Source organism: Pseudorasbora parva, chromosome 7 (genome assembly GCF_024679245.1).
Source record: "Pseudorasbora parva isolate DD20220531a chromosome 7, ASM2467924v1, whole genome shotgun sequence".
Lineage (NCBI taxonomy): Eukaryota > Metazoa > Chordata > Actinopteri > Cypriniformes > Gobionidae > Pseudorasbora > Pseudorasbora parva.
The window spans coordinates 21350124-21369492 of record NC_090178.1 but is presented as its reverse complement, the minus strand read 5'-3'; the positions used below and the strand labels follow the sequence as shown (position 1 = coordinate 21369492).

Sequence of the window (19369 nt, the reverse complement as noted above, 5' to 3'; positions counted from 1 at the left end):
TATGACGTTACCGTTATCACGTGAGAAAACACACACAACCTGAGCGCCAGTCTGAACTCCGTCTCCAATATATATGTGTGTTTTAATAAACAGTTAGGTCCAGTCTAACGATTCTCATTGGATTGTGTTGATAATAGACACTTTCCTAGAGCTAAAATGTGATTTTTAAATTGATAATTTATTAAGTGATAAATTGATCTTCTTTTTGCTTTAAATGATATGCGGAGAATACTGGACGTTTGCCACAGATTTGTCCCACCACCTTAACGCAACCGAATGCTTCAAGCGCCTCCAAGTTCGCAAAATGCGCTTTTTTTTAAACTTTTAAACAGGAAATGACGGGATTTTGCCTGACATTTTTACAGCGGGCCTATTTGAACGGGATTAGTATTACCCCAGGTCATTTTTCCGTACCTTTTTACAGAAGGTAAAAGTCTCGGTAATCATTACAGACAATGTCCGTGAAGATTATAACAGAGATGGCACATTCGGACGGGACTAAAATCACTGAGAACCTCTGGTGATATTAACTTTACCCCCACGTCCCCATGTTAATCTAATCCAGTCCGAATAGGGCTTATGAAACACAAAACCAGGCTGCAGTCAGCGCCGTCTCAAGCTCGGAACAGCGATGAGGGGGCGTGTTACGGCGAAGAGTGAACATATGCACCGATCAGGCATAACATGACGACCTTTCTAATATTGTCGGTCCAAAACAGCTCTGACCCGTCGGGGCATGGACTCCAGACCTCTGAAGGTGTGCTGTGGTATCTGGCAACAATATGTTAGGAGCAGATCCTTTAAGTCCTGTGAGTTTCTGTTGGGCCTCCATGGACCGGACTTGTTTGTTCAGCACATCCCACAGATGCTCGATTTGATTGAGATCTGGGAATTTGGAGGCTAAATTAACACTTTGTACTACTCAGACCATTCCTGAAGCATTTGTGCTGCCACAGCCACCAGGGAATAACGTTTACATGAAAGGGTGAACATGGTCTGCAACAATGCTTAAGTCAAGGCTACATGTCAAAGTAACATCCACATGAATTGGAGGACCTTTGTCATTTTCCAAATTAAATAATAAAAAGTAATTTACTTATTTTTTAATATTATTTATGTCATATCTCTGAGAATCATAACACAATAATGCTGCAATAAAAGTGCTCATAATTTTGTGTACTGATGTAGTGACAGTCAAGTGCACTATAGGAACAAGGCTCCGGTTAGAATTGGATTTACCCTCAAAGACAGCGAAGCGCCTCCAACTGGGCCAATAGTGCAATTTCTCATGCAACTATTTTGTCACAGCTGTCAAATTCATAGAACCACAACTCAATATTATGTTACAGTAAAAGTGTTCATAATGTTGTATAGTGACAGTTAAGTGCACTAGGGCAATTTGTCATGAAACTGTATGTCATCATACCTTTCAGAATCATGGGATCATATCTTCATAATGTCACAGTAAAATTGCTCATAATGTTGCATGGTGACAATCAATTGGGCACACTGGACATAAGACACCAATGAAACTTTAACAACCCTAAATGGCTCAATAATGTGATGGCTCTTAACTCCATAACTGCATAATAGTACAGTAACCAACAATGCAAGAGTTTCAATTAAATGCAATTTAATTCACATTCACTTGAATAATGCTTTTCACTATACATTTATCAGAGCAGCTATACAGATAATGCATGTTTCTATGTTCAAAATGCAAAAGTCTGTTACGAGATGATATCAGAAAGTAATCAGATAACATGATAATGTTGCATAATCATCCATGTTTGATGTTCTGGAGTCCTTATTCAAAGGTGTTGGAATATCTGACGTCTTCATTCATAACAGGCTGGATCCAAGGTGGAGCTGGTATAATGTCTAGTTACCTTGTGTAACAAAGTTCGTGAGTGTGAGGAAGGAAGAGGACACGGGGGTCAGCTGGACGGTTGATGCTTCTCTTTATTTACAACTCAAACTCAAGTAACACACACAACGGTGTTGATTCTCATGAACAACGATCACTTCCGGGTCGGCACTTCCGGCTTCCGGTAACTCAGTCTCTGGGTGTGAGTGGCATCAACCGTCCGGTCTCTTTCTCTCTCTCGCTTCCGGTTCCACTGGCGTTTTATCCTCTCTCCACGCCCATTACTGGAACAAGATACAGGTGTTATCAATCTGCGTCCAACCCACTCACTTACCGCTCGTCCCGCGGCTCTCTCTCCCGCGGCTCTCTCTCCCGCAGCAGACCTCGCTAAACCACGCCCCCCTTGCCACATACCCCCACCGCCCGACTCAGGCCGGGGAGCCCCCGAGAACTGCCTTACCTCCTTTTTGGTCTTGGGTCTCGGACAGGTTGCAATCGCGGCAGTCTTATCAATTTGGGGACGCACCTGTCCATAACCCAAGTGGAAGCCCAGATACCTTACTTCCACCCGCCCAATCGCACACTTCTTCGGATTGGCCGTGAGCCCCGCTCCTCTCAGCGACCTCAGGACCGCCCTGACATGCTGCATATGCCGCTGCCAATCGTGACTGTAAATCACGATATCATCCAGGTAGGCAGCAGCATATGCGGCATGGGGACGCAAAATTCTATCCATGAGGCGCTGGAAGGTAGCGGGTGCCCCGAACAAACCGAAAGGAAGCGTGACAAATTGGTGCAATCCAAACGGCGTGGTGAAAGCTGTCTTTTCTTTGGACAATGGAGACAAGGGGATCTGCCAATAGCCCTTTGTTAAGTCCAATGTCGAATAAAATCGAGCCGTGCCCAGCCGATCAAGCAACTCGTCAACCCGCGGCATTGGATAAGCGTCGAATTTCGACACTGCATTCACCTTGCGATAGTCCACACAGAACCTGACCGAGCCGTCGGTTTTAGGAACCAAAACTATCGGGCTCGCCCAGTCACTGTTGGACTCCTCTATTACTCCCATGTCGAGCATTGCCCCTAATTCCTCCTGAACCACCTTTTTCTTGTGTTCAGGCAATCGATACGGCCGGCTGCGAACTACCACGCCCGGCTCGGTCTCGATATGGTGCTGAATTAAGTCGGTATGTCCCGGTAGGGGCGAGAACACGTCAGCGAACTCCGCCTGTAATTTTGATAAATCAGTGAGTTGGGACGGTGAGAGGTGATCTCCACCAGGGGCCAGCGCGACCGATTGTGCTTTGATGCTCGCCTCTGGCCCGAGATCATCCTCCCCCCCGATCACCGTTGCCAACAACACTGATTCCACCTCATTCCATTTTTTAAGTAGGTTGAGGTGGTATATTTGACGCGCCCCGTTCCTATCGGCTCGTATCACTTCATAATCGAGATCCCCGACCTGTCGTGCGACCTCAAACGGCCCCTGCCACTTTGACATTAATTTCGAGCTCGACGTAGGGAGTAATACGAGCACTTTCTCTCCCGGTGTGAATTTGCGTAGTCTCGTACCCCTGTTATATGACCGGCTCTGGCGGTCCTGGGCTTGTAACAAATTCTCCCTGGATAGCCGCCCCAGTGTGTGGAGTTTTGTTCGCAAGTCCAGCACATATTGAATTTCGTTCTTCGCCAAAGAAGGTCCGTCCTCCCAAGTTTCTCGCAGGACGTCCAGCACCCCCCGTGGCTGGCGCCCGTAGAGAAGCTCAAAGGGGGAAAACCCCGTGGAGGCTTGGGGGACCTCCCGCACGGCAAATAAGAGGGGTTCTAACCACCGATCCCAATTTTTGGCGTCTTCCTGCACGAACTTACGGATCATGGTTTTAAGTGTGCGATTAAACCATTCGACCAAGCCGTCCGTTTGTGGGTGATAGACGCTTGTTCGAATGGATTTAATGCCCAATAATCCGTACAGTTCGCATAACGTACGTGACATAAACGCCGTGCCTAAACGCCACTCTTCGCGGAGATGTTGCGGAGAGCCACTGCTTCTGGATATCGTGTTGCGTAGTCCACGATGACTAACGCAAAACGATGTCCGCGTGCGGATCGCTCTAATGGCCCGATGAGGTCCATCGCAATTCTCTCGAAGGGGACCTGCATTAATGGAAGGGGGCGCAATGGCGCTTTTGGGGCGGCCAGTGGATTCACCAACTGACATTCCGGACAAGACGCGCACCACCTGCGCACGTTGTCATGAATGCCTGGCCAAAAAAATCGGGTCATAAGGCGATTCAGTGTGGCCGCCTGTCCCAAGTGACCCGCCATTGGATTAGAGTGAGCCGCCTGGAAAAGCATTTCCCGGCGGCTCTTTGGAACTAACAACTGGGTTGTATCTACCTTTGTCTGAGTGTCTTGGGTCACTTGATACAACCGGTCTTTTATTATGGCGAAATAGGGATAAGTGACCGGCAAGGCAGGTTGGAGAGACTGGCCGTCGATAGTGCGGACCTGCTGGAAGGCGTTTTTTAGGGTCTCATCCTGGGACTGCTCCAGAGGGAAGTCATCGCGGTCTGAGAGAATCAGTCTCTCGATCCCGCTCGTTTCCTCTGAAGCCGTCCCCAAGGGTCCCGTCTCAGTCTCCCCAAGCTGCACTCGCACCGCCCCCCTCCTAGCCTTTTTCTCCCAAGCGGCATCCGCACATAATGATCCCAATAACGCCGAAAAGGCGGGCCAATTCGTCCCCAGAATTAGCGGATGCCGGAGGTGAGGACTAACCGCCACCTCTACATTATGCTTTTCTCCCCGAAACTGTATCGTGATTGGGACAACCGGGTATTCCACCACATCCCCGTGCACACACCGCACCTTAACCACGCGGCTTGTATCCAATGCCCCAGGCTGCATCAGGCTGCTTTGATGGATCGAGGTTTGGTTACATCCTGAATCCACCAAGGCCTGATATGTACCCCCCTTGATACTCACAGGAATTTGGTACTCTCCTGCTTGATCGGGGGTGGTCCGCTGGACGTCCGGAACCCGGATCATTGTCCCGATGTCCATCCTAGGACACCGGTCCACAAAATTATCCGGGTCCCCGCAACGCCAGCAGGCCAGCGCAGGCTTACCTGCCGCCCCGGTGGCGGGGAGTGGGTTGGAGAATGGGCGTGGAGAGGGGGTGGAACTGGAACCATTGTCCCCTCCCGCCCCCATCAGCCCCGCTCCCCTGGGCAGGGCCCTCGAGCTCCCAAACGGTCCAGGGCGCATCCCACCCCGGCCTCTGGGGGGAATGCGAGGAGGGCCCGGAGGGCGAGAACTAGGGAGAGAGAGAGAAACAGAGGGGGGAGAGAGAGAGGTAAAAGTTAACGGGGGTTCGCCGACCCCCGGGCACGCCACCATGTGATCCTCTGCCAGGTTGATCTCCAGCGACGTGGGCCGGTGGCACTGGACCCACTCGGCTGTTTTCTTCGGAAGCCGAGCGACGAACTGCTCCAGTACCACCAGGTCGATGATGTGGTCCACGTCGCCTCCGCCGGCCAAGAGCCACTTGTGGCATGAGTCCCGGAGCTGCTGGGCCATCGCGAAGGGCCGGCCGGTCTCGCTCCATTCCAGGGAGCGGAAGTGTTGGCGATGTTGTTCAGGCGTCCGGCCGACCCGCTGAATGATGGCCCGCTTGAGGTCGTCATAATCAAGGAGGTTCGCTACCGGCAGTTGTTGGGCGGCCGCCTGGGCCTCCCCGGATAGCAATGGGATGAGGCGCACCGGCCACTGTGCCCGGGGCCACCCGCAGGCCTCCGCCGATTTTTGGAACAGTTCTATAAAGGCCTCCGGGTCATCTTGCGGCCCCATCTTGTGTAGGGGCACGTGGACCGGTGCGCTATCCTGCCCGGCGGCCTCGGTGCGAGCCTCCCGATCAAGCCAGCTCCGGAACCTCTCGCGGTCCTCTTGCTGGCCTTGGACAATCGCCGCAAAGCGGCGCTCCTGGTCGGTCCGAAGGTCCAGCATGGCTTGATGTTGGTCGCGGTGGAGGGCCGCGAGAGTGGTGATGATACCTGCAAATGGCGTGGCGGAAGACGGCTGCATGGCGGCGGCGCTGTCCTGCTTCCTTCCCGGGTTTCGGCACCAGTGTAACAAAGTTCGTGAGTGTGAGGAAGGAAGAGGACACGGGGTCAGCTGGACGGTTGATGCTTCTCTTTATTTACAACTCAAACTCAAGTAACACACACAACGGTGTTGATTCTCATGAACAACGATCACTTCCGGGTCGGCACTTCCGGCTTCCAGTAACTCAGTCTCTGGGTGTGAGTGGCATTAACCGTCTGGTCTCTCTCTCTCTCTCGCTTCCGGTTCCACTGGCGTTTTATCCTCTCTCCACGCCCATTACTGGAACAAGATACAGGTGTTATCAATCTGCGTCCAACCCACTCACTTACTGCTCGTCCCGCGGCTCTCTCTCCCGCTACAGACCTCGCTAAACCACGCCCCCCTTGCCACACCTTGTAATATTGAAATTTATAAAGATTGTTTTAATTAGTTTATTAAATGTATTCATTAATACATAAAAAGGAGGACATGTGCAATAATAACAAAAAACTAAACAAAAACGCAGAATTAGTTTTTGTAAAACTAAGTAAAAAAAAGTCTTAAGTATAAGTAGCTAAAATCTATTAAGCTGAAATTAGCCTATACTGAAATTCATGTGCCTTTATATTTTTACAGTCTAATTTCGGTCGTATATTAGAGCTATTTGCATTTAATTTGTTTATTCTGAGAATAGACACAAGCAACATAACACTTAGAAAAAGCGTGAAAAAGAGAAAAAAACGCACGTTCACTAAATTGGGCGTGAATAAGAACATTTACATTAAAAGGACATTGTTGTAAAAGAAAATCAAGATTCCAACATGTATAATTAAACAAATAGGCTATGATTGATACCTTTTAGATTGAATTTCAGTGCATATCTTCGTAGGTTCTGCTTTTTGGACTTATCATACCCATCCGGGTATGATCCCACCGATATGTAGTTGTAGACTGAATTCCACTTATCTTCCATATCTGTTAAAAAGAAAAGAAAAGAAAGACAAAAAACCCACAAATAATAAACAGATAGATAAAAAAATCTATCTATCTATCTATCTATCTATCTATCTATCTATCTATCTATCTATCTATCTATCTATCTGTCTGTCTGTCTGTCTGTCTATCAAACAATCATTTTAAAATTGTCCACTAACCATGCATACCAAATTTTTGGTATGAAAAATAAAAACATAACGTTAGTTGGCTTCTGGTTGGCTTCGTAAGAAGAACGTGACCGTAAATATTTCTCGTTACAGCTAAGTTAGCCGTTGGTATAAAAACATAGTAAGAAAAGCCCTGGAAAATGTATAAACTTACCTACTACATGTAGAAATTCAAGCGCAATTAATAAAAAATAAACAGAAACATTCATAAACTTACCTAGGCTAGCTACTATATGTAGAAATTCAAGCGCAATTAATAAAAAATAAACAGAAACCTTCATAAACACCTACTGCATGCAGAAATTCAAGCGCAATTGATACAAAATAAACAGAAATATTCATAAACTTACCTACTACATGCAGAAATTCAAGCGCAATTAATAAAAAATAAACAAAAATAGTTCAAAACTTACCTTACACGAGCGCCAGCAGCACGAAATTATGGGCGTGGTGGTCAGCGTCTAAAAAATGATGCAATATTGATGTGCGCATGCGCAGTAAGCCCCGTAGGACAATCTGACGTGTACGTGTAGGATGAAATGTCATGACAACGGCGGTAAAAAGTGACGTCGATGCGTACCCTCTACTAAGAGTGATAAAACAGGTGGAAATCATCATGCCTTTTTAGTTTTGCGGAAATTAGACACGCTTTGACAAAAAGGACGGTTTTTGCGAATGGCGGAGATGGCGTTAAAACGTCCCTTTACTGAAGCAGATTTTACGTGCCCTGTTTGTTGCGACATTTTCAAAGATCCCGTGTTGCTCGGGTGCGGTCACAGTCTGTGTAAATCCTGTACCCAACACTACTGGGCGGCCAAAGGGTCAAGAGAATGTCCGCTGTGCAGAAAAATATGCGCTAGAAACCCCCCCTTTAACCTGTCTCTGAAAAATTTAATCCAAACTTTCCTGGATTCCCGAGGACCTTTAGAGGAGCTGTGTGAGACTCACCGGGAGAGATTGTGTCTGTTCTGTCTGCATGATGAACAGCTCGTGTGCTTGGTTTGCAGAGAGTCACTCGAACACAAAACACACACGTGCCGTCCTGTCAGTGAGCTCGCTGAGGAACGAAAGGTACATGTTGATGATGTGTAATGATCTTAATTAATTTTGCTATATTTAATATTCTGATAAACAAACTGGAATTCATTTTAGAGGCATTTTCGGAAAGAACTTAGTCTCTTGACTAGAAAAGAGAAGATGATACAACGTGCCAGATATGAATATAATCACCAGACTGAGCACATATCTGTAAGTGTGATTTATTTAGAGCCTGAGTCAGATTTCTTTACTATTATAGTTGCTGCTGAAAGTTCTCTCTCTCTGTGTGTGTGTGTGTGTGTGTGTGTGTGTGTTTAGCACCAAGCCAGGCACACAGAGAATGCCATCAGGGAGAACTTTAGGCATCTTCACCAGCGTCTGCATGATGAAGAGAAAGCAATGCTTACTGCACTGAATGAGGAAACCGCACAGAAAACAAAGTTCGTGAAAGACAAAATTGAGAAGATGAAAGACGACATGGCATCTCTGTCCAAACTGATAACCGAATTGAGAAATAATTTGGATATTGGGGACATCCTGTTCCTTCAGGTTAGTCCTTTATCATTTCTTCTCTGCTCGTCTTTTATTGTTTACTCTGCTCTCCCACCGCATGATTTTAAAAGGTTCATTAACTTTTAATATTTCCTACGTTTTCAATAGAAATTCAAGGACATGATGAAGAGGTGAGCAGCTTTCTCCTTTACCTTTTTCTTCTCCCCTCGGTATTGATGTTAAGCAGTGGTGTTGAGTCTGACCTCTGATGTGTTTGCAGAGCCCAGGACATGAACCAGAATCCAGAATCAGACCCAGTTCAGTACGGGCTTATTAATACTGCCAAATACCTGGGCAATTTGAAGTTCACGGTGTGGTCAAAAATAAGACATACTGAAATAAGTTATTGTGAGTGGATTTATAAAATATTCAGACACTTTTTTTCATGGACAATATAAAGCTTTTCTCCTGTGAAACAATCGACATCTTGGGGTTCGTCTGGTTCTAGAAAAAAATTGTTTAAAGGGGGGGTAAAATGCTGTTTCATGCATACTGAGCTTTTTACACTGTTAAAGACTTGGATTCCCATCCTAAACATAGACAAAGTTTCAAAAACTAATGTTGGACGTTTGATGGAGTATTTCTGTGTCAAAAATACTCCTTCCGGTTTCTCACAAGTTTCAGAGAGTTTTTTTCGAGTATGGCTCGACTTGACGTTAATAAGAGCGTAAGGTCCTTGTATGGGCCGTACGGGCTCTTCTCTCTTCTCTTCTTCTCCTCGCGCGTGACTAGAGCGAGAGAGGAAATGCACGGCCGTAAACACTCTCTCAGGTGCAGATCCAGTCGTCCGTGAACACTTATGTCCCCGCGTGCCGCGCTCCACTTTATTCCTATGAGTGACATGAAGCGACTTCATCGCTTCAGCACAGCATTCTGGGAAGGCAGCGCTGCATTTGAACCGATTTGAACGCAGAAATGACGGGAAGCTTCACAACATCGCTTCAGTCGCGTCTCAAAGTGGATTTCCACGCCACTGCTGTCACAGGACTTCAACAAATCATACTAAAGAAGTATGTTTTTGACGCAGTTGTCCCAGCGATAAAGGTTCGGTCCTGCTTTGGAAGCAGCCGGTGAGTAAAACTGCTTCAAATGTCTATGCTGTTGGCTATCTTCCTGTGAGTAAACATCAGTAAACACCATGATCGCGTGCTTCGTCATTCAAATGCGCTAACGGTTACTCCATTGCTGTTCTATGTATAACGTTGCACTAGTCTGACGTGCAAAACCATTTTGCTTGCTACCTCTAAGGTCTAGTCGCAAACAATAGTCCATAAACCGAATCATGTCCTAATAAACTGCGAGTAAACAAGCGCAAATGTTGACAGGCCACTAAATACAGTACATACCACAGAGACGGACGTCCTGCTGTTGCTGTTTCTCCTGTTCAATTTATTTCAGCCTCCGAATGATTCTGGATCATTATCTGTATTAGCTGAGATAGCCATGCGTTTCTCCACGCTTGAGGACGTCACCGCTTTGTTCGCGATCGTCATTCTTTAGCTCCGCCCACTCGATACGCCTCCAGGCACTCGTTTTTTTCCGGAAAAGACTCGGTACAGCCTATATTTATTTTATAAATATAATAAAACTAAAGACTTTTCGGAGATATGAAGGATGCAATACTACTCTATAGGTACTCAAGATTGACATGAGATTGATTGAAACTCAGTGTTTCACCCCCCCCTTTAAAACATGTTAGAATGATGTACTCTTTATATTTTGTTGGTTTCTTATTTCATATTTTTCTTTATTATCATTTCCAGAAAAAATCATTTTATTTTTTGGTTATGTCACCATAAAAAGTAATGACATGTTTTCCTTACACCTTGAATCGTAATGGTTATTTAAGGTTTTTTATTTATTTAAAAACTTTTTTTAACAAATATGAAAAATTTCAATTCAAATATCATCACCTTTTTGGGGAGTCATTCATAACATTCTATAACATGAACTAATCTTTTGTTGTGTAAAAAGTGCCATTATCTGATGTTTATAAAATAAAAAATTGACATTGACACACAAATATAATTTTAATTATTATATTTACAATTATGAGGGTCAGTCATGTTTTTTTCTGTTGGACCACATGACTATGATTTGTCAGATACGTTTTTGTAAAAAATTTCCTAAGTATTATTGATTGATTACATTAATAAAGCAACATCTCTCTTTTTTTTTTTTAGCTCCTGTGGTTCTCGATCCCAACACTGCTAACTCTCAACTGATACTCTCTGAAGATCTGACTAGCTTGAGGGACAAAGATGAGCTTGAAGAGGAAGACGGGGCTGGCCCGCAGAAGACACAGCTTCCTGCAAACCCAGAGAGATTTGATAGGTTTCCCTGTGTGCTGGGCTCGGTGGGCTATTCCACAGGGATGCACATTTGGGATGTGGATGTGGGAGACAGCACCTTCTGGATGCTTGGAGTCACTACAGAGTCTGTCCAGAGAAAAGGAGCCACCAGTTTGCCCAGCGATGTGTGGTGTATCGGCTGGGACAGCGACACACTAAGTCTGAAGTCTCCTGATGAGTCATACATCCCTTTGTTTGGGTGTGAGAAACCGAAGCGAGTGAGAGTGAAGCTTGATTTGGATGAAAAACAGCTTTCGTTCTCAGATCCTCTCAGGGTTACACCTTATTACACATTCATGACCAATTTCATGGAGAACGTCTTCCCATTCTTCTGCAATCTGTGCAGCATCTTTCCTCTGAGGATTGTGCCTGCGATCAAATGAGATATAAAGTTTGTTTTGGTATGCTGTCTTGTCAGTTTGCAGTAATTCTGGTTTACTTAGTCTATGGCAGAAAATAGGCAAGGCATAAAACAAACACTACAAACTGACGAGTGATTTATCTTCTTAGCAAATGTTGACTGTGTTCTTGAGTGTTCTTCTTTCTTTAAGTAAACTCACATAACATTAAGCTGTTCTATAATCTATACTGATTTAATCTTTTAGTAACTTTTGGTACAGTAAGAGTTTAAGAAGTTCAGTTGGTTTTCTTTGAAAAACTGTGTAGTTGCTACATACAAATAAAGCATAGAGTTCAGCATGATCTTTATCATTGTGTAATGCACCTTGTTTCTCATGCATGCTAGTGAGAGAAAGCAAGTAGCTCATATGGTGTGTTTATAATGTCACACTTATTATTTATCTAACAGTTTAAATGTTTTTTCCATACATCAAAATATATAGATGGATTTTAGGAAGGTGGTCCCTCATAAAAGATTTGGAGGTCCTTTGCATCATAAAGTTTGAAAACCCCTGCTCTAGAGTCCACTGGCGGCGTGCTTTACACCACTGAACACCACTTAGTGATGTAAGGCTTGGACACAGCTGATCGGCCACGGAAATCCATTCCATAAAGCTTTCTAGACACTGTTCTTGAGATAATCTGAAGGCTACGTGAATTTTGGAGGTCTGTAGCTATTGACTCTGCAGAAATTGGCAACTTCTGTTTACTGTGCACCTCAGCATGAGCTGACCCCACTCTAATTGTATGTGGCCCACCACTGAGTTGTTTTTGTTCCCAATTGCTTTCATTTTTATAAAACCACTAACTGTTGACCGGAGAATATTTAGTAGTGAGGAAATTTCACAAATGGTCTTATTGCACACAACCTATCACATTACCACACTTGAATTGACTGAGCTCCAGAGAGCGACCCATTCTTTCACAAATGTTCGAAGACGCAGTCTGCATGCCTAGGTGCTTGATTTTAAACACCTGTGGCCATGAAAATGATTGGAACACCTGAATTCAATTATGTGGAGGGGTGTCCTAATACTTTTGACGATATATTCAGCAAAAAAAAGAGACATCCTCCCACTTTCAACTACTTTTTCACCTGCAAATTTCTTACGTGTAAATAAATATAAGTGTGAACTTAAAAAGATTAATAACTGAGACATAAACTGAACACATTTCACAGACATTTGGTGAACAGAAATTGAATAGTGAGTCCCTAAACAGAGTGAGGGTCAGTGTCAAAAGTAGCAGTCAGTAGCTATGTATGTGGCCACCAGCTGCTATAGTTCATCTTGTTCTTATTGACTGAGCCAGATTTGCCATATTTTGCTGTGAGATGTTACTCTACTCTTCCACCAAGGTACATGCAAGTTCTCCAACACGTCTTGGGGGCATATAACACATGGTTTGGCACTGCAAGGACAATCAACTGTCCTTCCTGCGTCTCTGTAGCACTGTCTTGGATGTCTTTTACTACAGACATTGCATTTTATTGCTCTGGCCACACCTGCAGTCTCATGCCTCCCTGCAGCAGGACTATGGCATGTTCCTGCAGGCGATCAGAGACCCAAGGCATCTTTCTCCAGGAGTTAATCTGAGCAAATAATTCTATAATCTCCTATATTCACAAATTTACACAAATAATCAGATCGAATTAAATGCGTATTTGGCTTGCTGTCCGAGGCGAGGCCTCAGCTCGGAATTTTGGCCCAAATTCAGAGTATCTCTGATTAGGAGTTTACCAAGCAAGAGGAGATGGTGGTGGTGGGATGCAGGAAACTGTTGAGGAGCATAGGTGAGCCTATATATATAATTTAAACATAATTTATTGGAACTATGACATTCATTTTCTTCTGCCTGTAAACTGTTAGTGTCTTAAAGACCGTTCCACGGGTGCATGTGCAATAATTGCTTATGGTTCATTAAATGAGCATGAAAAACATTTTAAACACTTTCCAATAAAGATATGTAAAGTTTATTTTACAAAACTATCTTTAAAATACATCTGAAAAAATTACTTTTTAAAAATGTTTAATATTTCCACTGAGATTACATTTCACATATTATGCAACAATCATGTCAGTTGGAATCATAGACCGTAAAAAAATATGGACGACTCGACATCATTCGTTTCCGCTTGGCAGATTTGAAGCTTTCAGGCAGCCTTGCACGGCGCGGACATCTTGGGACCGAGTCTGCGCAGTAGCGATTTCGGGACCGGAGTTGCGCAGTAGAGCGCAGGAAGTAGAGCAGGAAGGACAGCTGCGATATCAAAAGCCCGCCCACTCTCTCGCAGATGCAGAACAATTAATTATGTTGGTGTGAAATAAACAGTTATGGAAATGTAGAAATTAAAGCTAAAGCTCAATCTGCTCCCAAAAATTTCGAAAAAAATCCGTTAGTGCCTCAGTGACAACTTCACTCAGAGAAGCCGTCAGTCTCAGCTGTCAATCATGACGTCACACCCCCCGCTTTTATAGCATCAAATAACTAACTCAAACTAAACTTATTTTTAAAACGAACACCTGAAATGAAATCATCGTGATGATAACTGCCTTCAGTGACATAAACTAACTTTGGGGAAAACATTTTGAAGTGTAATTTTATTACTTAGTTTGCCTCGCGTCCATTAGAAATCACAGAGGGGCGGCTATACTGGGACCGGTCACCGGGGGGCGATCGAGGCGCAAAAGCTTCAGTAAATGAGAGGGAGACTGCAGGCTTGGTTGGAATAAATTCACTAATACTATCCAATACTATATGCAGGATGACAGAATTATTTAAACTAATATACATTATAATTTAGATTCATGTGGTTAGATATTAAAATAATGTAACCTCATAAATAGCTAAAAACATAAAATCAAGATTGTATTGAACTGAAATAAATAAAATTAATCTTTGTTCCTTTTTTAAATTTAAATTAAAAAGTGAATGGGATCACAAAATGTTGTTAATAAATATATCCTCATTCACAGTTTCTGTTAATAAAAAAAAGTTGGGAAACAAGCGGCTTTGTTATAGACCTTAACATAGGAAATACTTTGTTTTCCTTGAATGCTGGACAAGGTCTTCGAGTCAATAATGAGGTTGGGAACTACTGTTGTGAGGAGGTTATTGGCAGTATTGACCAGCAGATGACGGTCTAATCCTTCTTTCTGTAAGACAGACCTGCACCATCTGGTTGTGGTATGGAAGTGGTTAAACTGGTGGAGTTGACTCGCTTGCTTTCTGTCTGCTCGAGTTGAGATGGGGGGAAAAAACAGCGGCAACACGGAGATGCTGAGCGGAGGGTTTTTCTAATCGCCATCGGTGTTCAATGACATGAGCAGATTTGCTAAAACACCAAATTATGGCAGGGAACCTCGGCTGCTACGAGTGTCTAGATACTCCTGTCGCATAGAAAAGCCGCATTGTTGAGCGAAACCCTTGTAACCGTGAGCAGCAATAATGCGAGGGGCGGACAGCAGCAGCAGGTCTGCCGTGATTGTGCTCTGCCTCCTGGGATGCGATTTATGGACGGCGGTCGCTAAAACACTGCAGGAGAACAGCGATGCCAAAGGTAAGAGACACGCCGTTAACACCTGCGAATACAGCACTTCTGTTTGTGTTCATAAAGATCTTGATGGAATTTGGAAGCTCTGCTTTGACTTTCTGCATGGAATTCCAAGTGCTAACTGTTAGCCTTAGCATATTTATAACGCACAGTGTGTAACGGCCACAAAGCGAATACATATCGCTCGTATGAATTAAATAGTTTTCAACTTATTGTTTTAACGACGTAAACTTTGTTAAATGTCCGTGGTTGGATTGTTTTGGTGTTTTGTAAATCTCAAGCCATCTGTTTGAAATCTGATCTCATTTTTGTGATGCCTGTCGTTGCAACAAGCATCCCTGCAGCTTCCAAAGCACGAACCGAGCGGCGCTCATGTCACTTTTTAGGTCTTACATTTTTGTCTTACTCGGTGTTTTTGAGCAGCATGTGTTTGCATATTTCATGTAATATTTACATGTTTATCTGCTACAACTAATTGTACTTTAGAATTCTACAAATTATCCAGAGACTGTACATTTGTCGTCATTTATCCCTCATTATAAATAGTAAACATGGGAGTTTTACATATTGTGCATTCATTTATTTAATAAAAAATATACACAATACACACTATAAACATAGCAGACACTAAGGACAGTATGCAGGCCACATTAGACAGATTTTGTTGACATTTGACACAATTTCGTTGAATAGTAAAAATCTTTCCATCAGTCGTGATATTTATTTTATCATTATTTTTTAAATAACAAGCTTGTTGAAGTTTCTTTTCTATATGTCAATGTAAACAAGAGAACTGCTGCTTCAGATTCATTAATTATTAGTCAGATATTAATTTATACTTTTTTCCTGTAAATCCAATATTTTTGCACAGAGACTCAAGTCTCTCTATGGTGTCATATATTTTAGTACAAAGAGCTGACTGAAACCTAAATGGACCTGGTTTATTTATACCATGATGGTTTTATTATGAGATTATTTCTGGCTTCTGTCTATTTCAGAGTGTTATACTCTAATTGATCTCTCTAATGTATGAAGTAATGCAATGTTAAGTGTCTGTCCATTAAGATCAGTGTGCTGGCAAGGAAGCTGTTTTCATATCATGAGTTCATATTTGACATTTACATAATCCAGATATCATGTCAGTGGTATGTTGAATACTTTTAGGTGAGGCACGGATGCCAGATTGCAAAAATACCTGTTTAAATGATATGGTTGGCAAAGCTCATCTTTTGACAGCTGATATATTTAGCAGCTCATGTCTGAGCTTCTAATATGAGGAATCCCCTTGAACCCCCTCCTCCCTCCTAATGGAGTCTCCTCCTCCTCGTCCCCCTCCGTCTCCTGCTGATGAACAGCAGCAGCACAGATGGGTCTGCTGCTCTCCCTTCTTTAGGACACTAGACTGGCACAGTGTAAGCTTTGACTATGCAAAATCGGGCTTTCCTGCCTTTTGTCCAGTCTGTGCCACTTCCTCGTCACCAGGATCTGAAAAGAGAATGCTGTGTGTGAGGACTTGACACAGTTTAGTCAGGCCTGGAATGAGTTTTGCCATTTAGTTACCATAAATGTGTTATGTTTTCATGCTGCACGTTTAAACAATTTATATTTTTGTCTAACCATAATACTAATTATGCACTTTTGTAAATTGATGTGCACCTGGTTTTTCTAACAAAAAATATAATGGGTTCTTAATTTGTTTTTCATATGCAAATATTTACTTATAATATTTGATTCTGTGCTCTATATGCAAAAAAAGTATTTAAAGGTGTTTTTTAAAAGAGAAAAAAATGATTAGTAGAACACTGTTCAAAAGTTAGTTTTTTATTATTCATTTTTAAAATAAATGTTTCATTCAGCAAGGATGGAATAAATTGCTCAAAAGTGACATTTAATGTCAAATTTTTTTTTTTACTTTTATATTAATTGAAGAATAAAAAAAAAATTGAGGTAAAATTAATTAATTAAGCATGATGGCTGTTTTCAACATTGATAATAATAGTAAATGTTTCTTTACCATCATATCAGCATATTGAGGAATTTCTATGACATTGAAAACTGGTATAATGCCTGATAAAAATTCAGCTTTGCCATCACAGATAATATATAGCCTGCATCTTAAAGGTGCACTATGTAGTATTTTTGTAGTAATATATATATAGGGCTGTAGTTATCAAATATTTAAGTAATCGAGTATTTTACCAATTTTTTCATCGATTAATCGAGTAATCAGATAAGTACTTATAGAGCAATACTTAATATACAAGAGAAAATAAAACCAGTATCTTAAAATTAACAACTAATTTATATTGCTGAAAATGCATTCATTAATATATGTGAAAACTAAACCAATTTAGTGCATTGAATTGCCACATCATAATGCAATACAAATTAATACAGGATAACCAACGAGTTGCTCTGTAAGAAGCATATAGTAATATAGCGTACTATAAAATCTATTAAACTTAATTATACTATTAAACCTATGAATCAAAATAATAATATAATAATAATAATAATGCTTAAACATTGCATTTATGTTGTGCAACTTAACTTTCAAGTCTCAGCTTCAGCTCAGGTATGACAAGCCTTTTCTGCCTTCTGAAGATTTTGTGGCTTTTAAAGGAGTACTTCAGCGCTGGGAAGATGAACCTGTATTTAAACTGGGTCATTAATGTAGTAGAAATGTCAAATTATTTTTGAATTTGGTGCTTTCTAGACTGAGAAAAGACAGAAAATGTATTTTTGTCTCATGGGGATGAAAGACTACAATTCCCAGAATGCTTCACTGCCCTGTGAGACCATTCCCAAAGACACCAACTTGTTTACTGTGACTGAGTTGGAGAAGACACTACAATTAAAAACTGAACGCGTGTTCAATATAATAAGTGAGTCACCTCGCGAGTATCACAGCACTGAGCACTAACTACAGGAGTCAGATAAATGAGCTGATGAGCTCTTGTGATGAGAGCTGAGGTAATCGCGATTACACTCGCGGCATACATTCACAACTCAGGTTCAGTCTGGCTCGTTTCAGTTCATGACTTTGCAAGCTTAACTTTCATAGAAATTAATTAGAGAAGTTTCATTGCTTACCATAGCTCCGTTTAAATGAGTACCTGCAGCTGCCAGCTGAGCTCTGAGTGTGATCTCCCGTCCCCCATGCGTGGGTTCAAAGCATGAGGAAATGGCTCCCTCTGCTGGCTGTAGTCTTTAGCCTTTGGCCAAACATTCCTCCTATGATGCAAATATCATCAATTTGCGTCATAGGAGGAATTTTTCCCGAAATAAAATGCATAAATCTCTTGTCTCAGGGGGATATGAGGGGGGAAAGCACAATCATTCTATCATACTCCAGGATTTCTACTGATACAAAGCCATATGCTAATCGCTGAAGTAACCCTTTAAAAGAAGCAAAAAATATTGGACAGGAAAGAAACTTGGAACAAAAACAAGAGTAGAGATGGAGATAGAGATGCACGGATCCGCTCTAACCACCAAATCCGCTGATTAAAACAAACCATCACCTCTGATTTACATATCTGCAGCCGATCGTCACATTACAATTATTCACATTCTCAATGTTAAACGCAATGCTATCGTAAACTACAATGAAGTGAGTTGCTTTAAATTAGCTAAATTAAATTTCTCAAATAACCTAAACCAGGGTGGACAACCTATGCAGCACACGGAGGAGTAACTGCTGGAGCGTGAGGAAACGCGAAAGATGTGTTTGTGTTTAATTCAGATAAAGTACGTCGCACATGCAGATCTACATTTTCAGCTCATCATTCATCATAGGAACACAGCTAGTTAGGAGCTATGAATAGCCGGAGATTAAAAAGTGTGAGATTTTAAATCTGAGCTCAAACATGGCGTCATCAAACTACACATTTGTTTTGAATAGGCGCCCTCTAGCAGACAGAAAAATGACATAGTGCGGCTTTAACACAATCAGCAAATACACAGTGAGTGCATACAACATTTTTTCTGGTTTATTTATGTATGTTTAAAATGGCCCATGTACTGCCAATATTGCTCGTGCCAACAGTCTGATATTTACTGTAAGCAGTTGCTTATTGCCACATGCAGCCAAAAACAGAGACTAAATGGACTCCTTAATAGTTTCCTACAATAATGCACAAGGGCTTAGAACAATGGGACTTAGGAAACCAGCTATGTTTTAGAGCTTGGGAGACTCATAAAGGCTGATGATAAAGAGAATAAGGTTGGTGTTTAGTCATTAAGTATCAGTAATTGGGAGTTTTGTGCTATAGTCTCTGGATTTTGGGCATTGCTGCAGTGCAGAAATGGAAAGGTCTGTGTGTTTGCCCCCTAGCATTTCAAAACATTTTAAGCACACTAGAGA

At 42.4% G+C, this 19369-nt stretch overlaps 3 protein-coding genes across 3 annotated transcripts in view; 2 read left to right on the top strand and 1 right to left on the bottom strand.

Annotated features, from left to right (window-relative positions):
* Positions 1 to 390: 390 nt before the first annotated feature.
* LOC137083505 (uncharacterized) lies at positions 391 to 7617 on the bottom strand. Its single transcript, XM_067449454.1, has 5 exons — positions 7524 to 7617; positions 6803 to 6922; positions 4863 to 6247; positions 4265 to 4745; positions 391 to 414 (listed from the first exon to the last, which is right to left on the bottom strand). The coding sequence occupies exons 3-5, from the start codon at positions 5945 to 5947 to the stop codon at positions 391 to 393; spliced, it is 1590 nt and encodes a 529-aa protein (XP_067305555.1). The 5' UTR covers positions 5948 to 6247; positions 6803 to 6922; positions 7524 to 7617.
* Positions 7618 to 7633: 16 nt separating this feature from the next.
* Positions 7634 to 11892, top strand: LOC137082964 (zinc-binding protein A33-like). The gene is made up of 6 exons (XM_067448572.1): positions 7634 to 8181; positions 8263 to 8358; positions 8467 to 8697; positions 8809 to 8831; positions 8921 to 9048; positions 10884 to 11892. The coding sequence occupies exons 1-6, from the start codon at positions 7786 to 7788 to the stop codon at positions 11432 to 11434; spliced, it is 1425 nt and encodes a 474-aa protein (XP_067304673.1). The 5' UTR covers positions 7634 to 7785; the 3' UTR covers positions 11435 to 11892.
* A 2745-nt stretch (positions 11893 to 14637) lies between these two features.
* Positions 14638 to 19369, top strand: part of fam171a1 (family with sequence similarity 171 member A1) — a 38843-nt gene continuing 34111 nt past the window's right edge. Inside the window, exon 1 of the mRNA XM_067448570.1 lies at positions 14638 to 15009. Coding sequence (XP_067304671.1) covers positions 14898 to 15009 — 112 coding nt within the window. The 5' untranslated portion in view covers positions 14638 to 14897. The remainder of the gene's footprint in view (positions 15010 to 19369) is intronic.

What these genes read in the sequence shown, in the direction of transcription:
- LOC137083505 (XM_067449454.1), bottom strand. Translation starts at nt 5,947, where the DNA reads ATGCAGCCGTCTTCCGCCACGCCATTTGCAGGTATCATCACCACTCTC. An exon ending in ACCCCCGATCAAGCAGGAGA is followed by an intron (nt 4,746 to 4,862) that starts GTACCAAATTCC and finishes ATTGGATACAAG; the next exon opens with CCGCGTGGTTAAGGTGCGGT. An exon ending in CCCAAGACACTCAGACAAAG is followed by an intron (nt 415 to 4,264) that starts GTAGATACAACC and finishes TTCTGTAAAAAG; the next exon opens with GTACGGAAAAATGACCTGGG.
- LOC137082964 (XM_067448572.1), top strand. Translation starts at nt 7,786, where the DNA reads ATGGCGGAGATGGCGTTAAAACGTCCCTTTACTGAAGCAGATTTTACG. An exon ending in AGCTCGCTGAGGAACGAAAG is followed by an intron (nt 8,182 to 8,262) that starts GTACATGTTGAT and finishes AATTCATTTTAG; the next exon opens with AGGCATTTTCGGAAAGAACT. An exon ending in ACATACTGAAATAAGTTATT is followed by an intron (nt 9,049 to 10,883) that starts GTGAGTGGATTT and finishes TTTTTTTTTTAG; the next exon opens with CTCCTGTGGTTCTCGATCCC.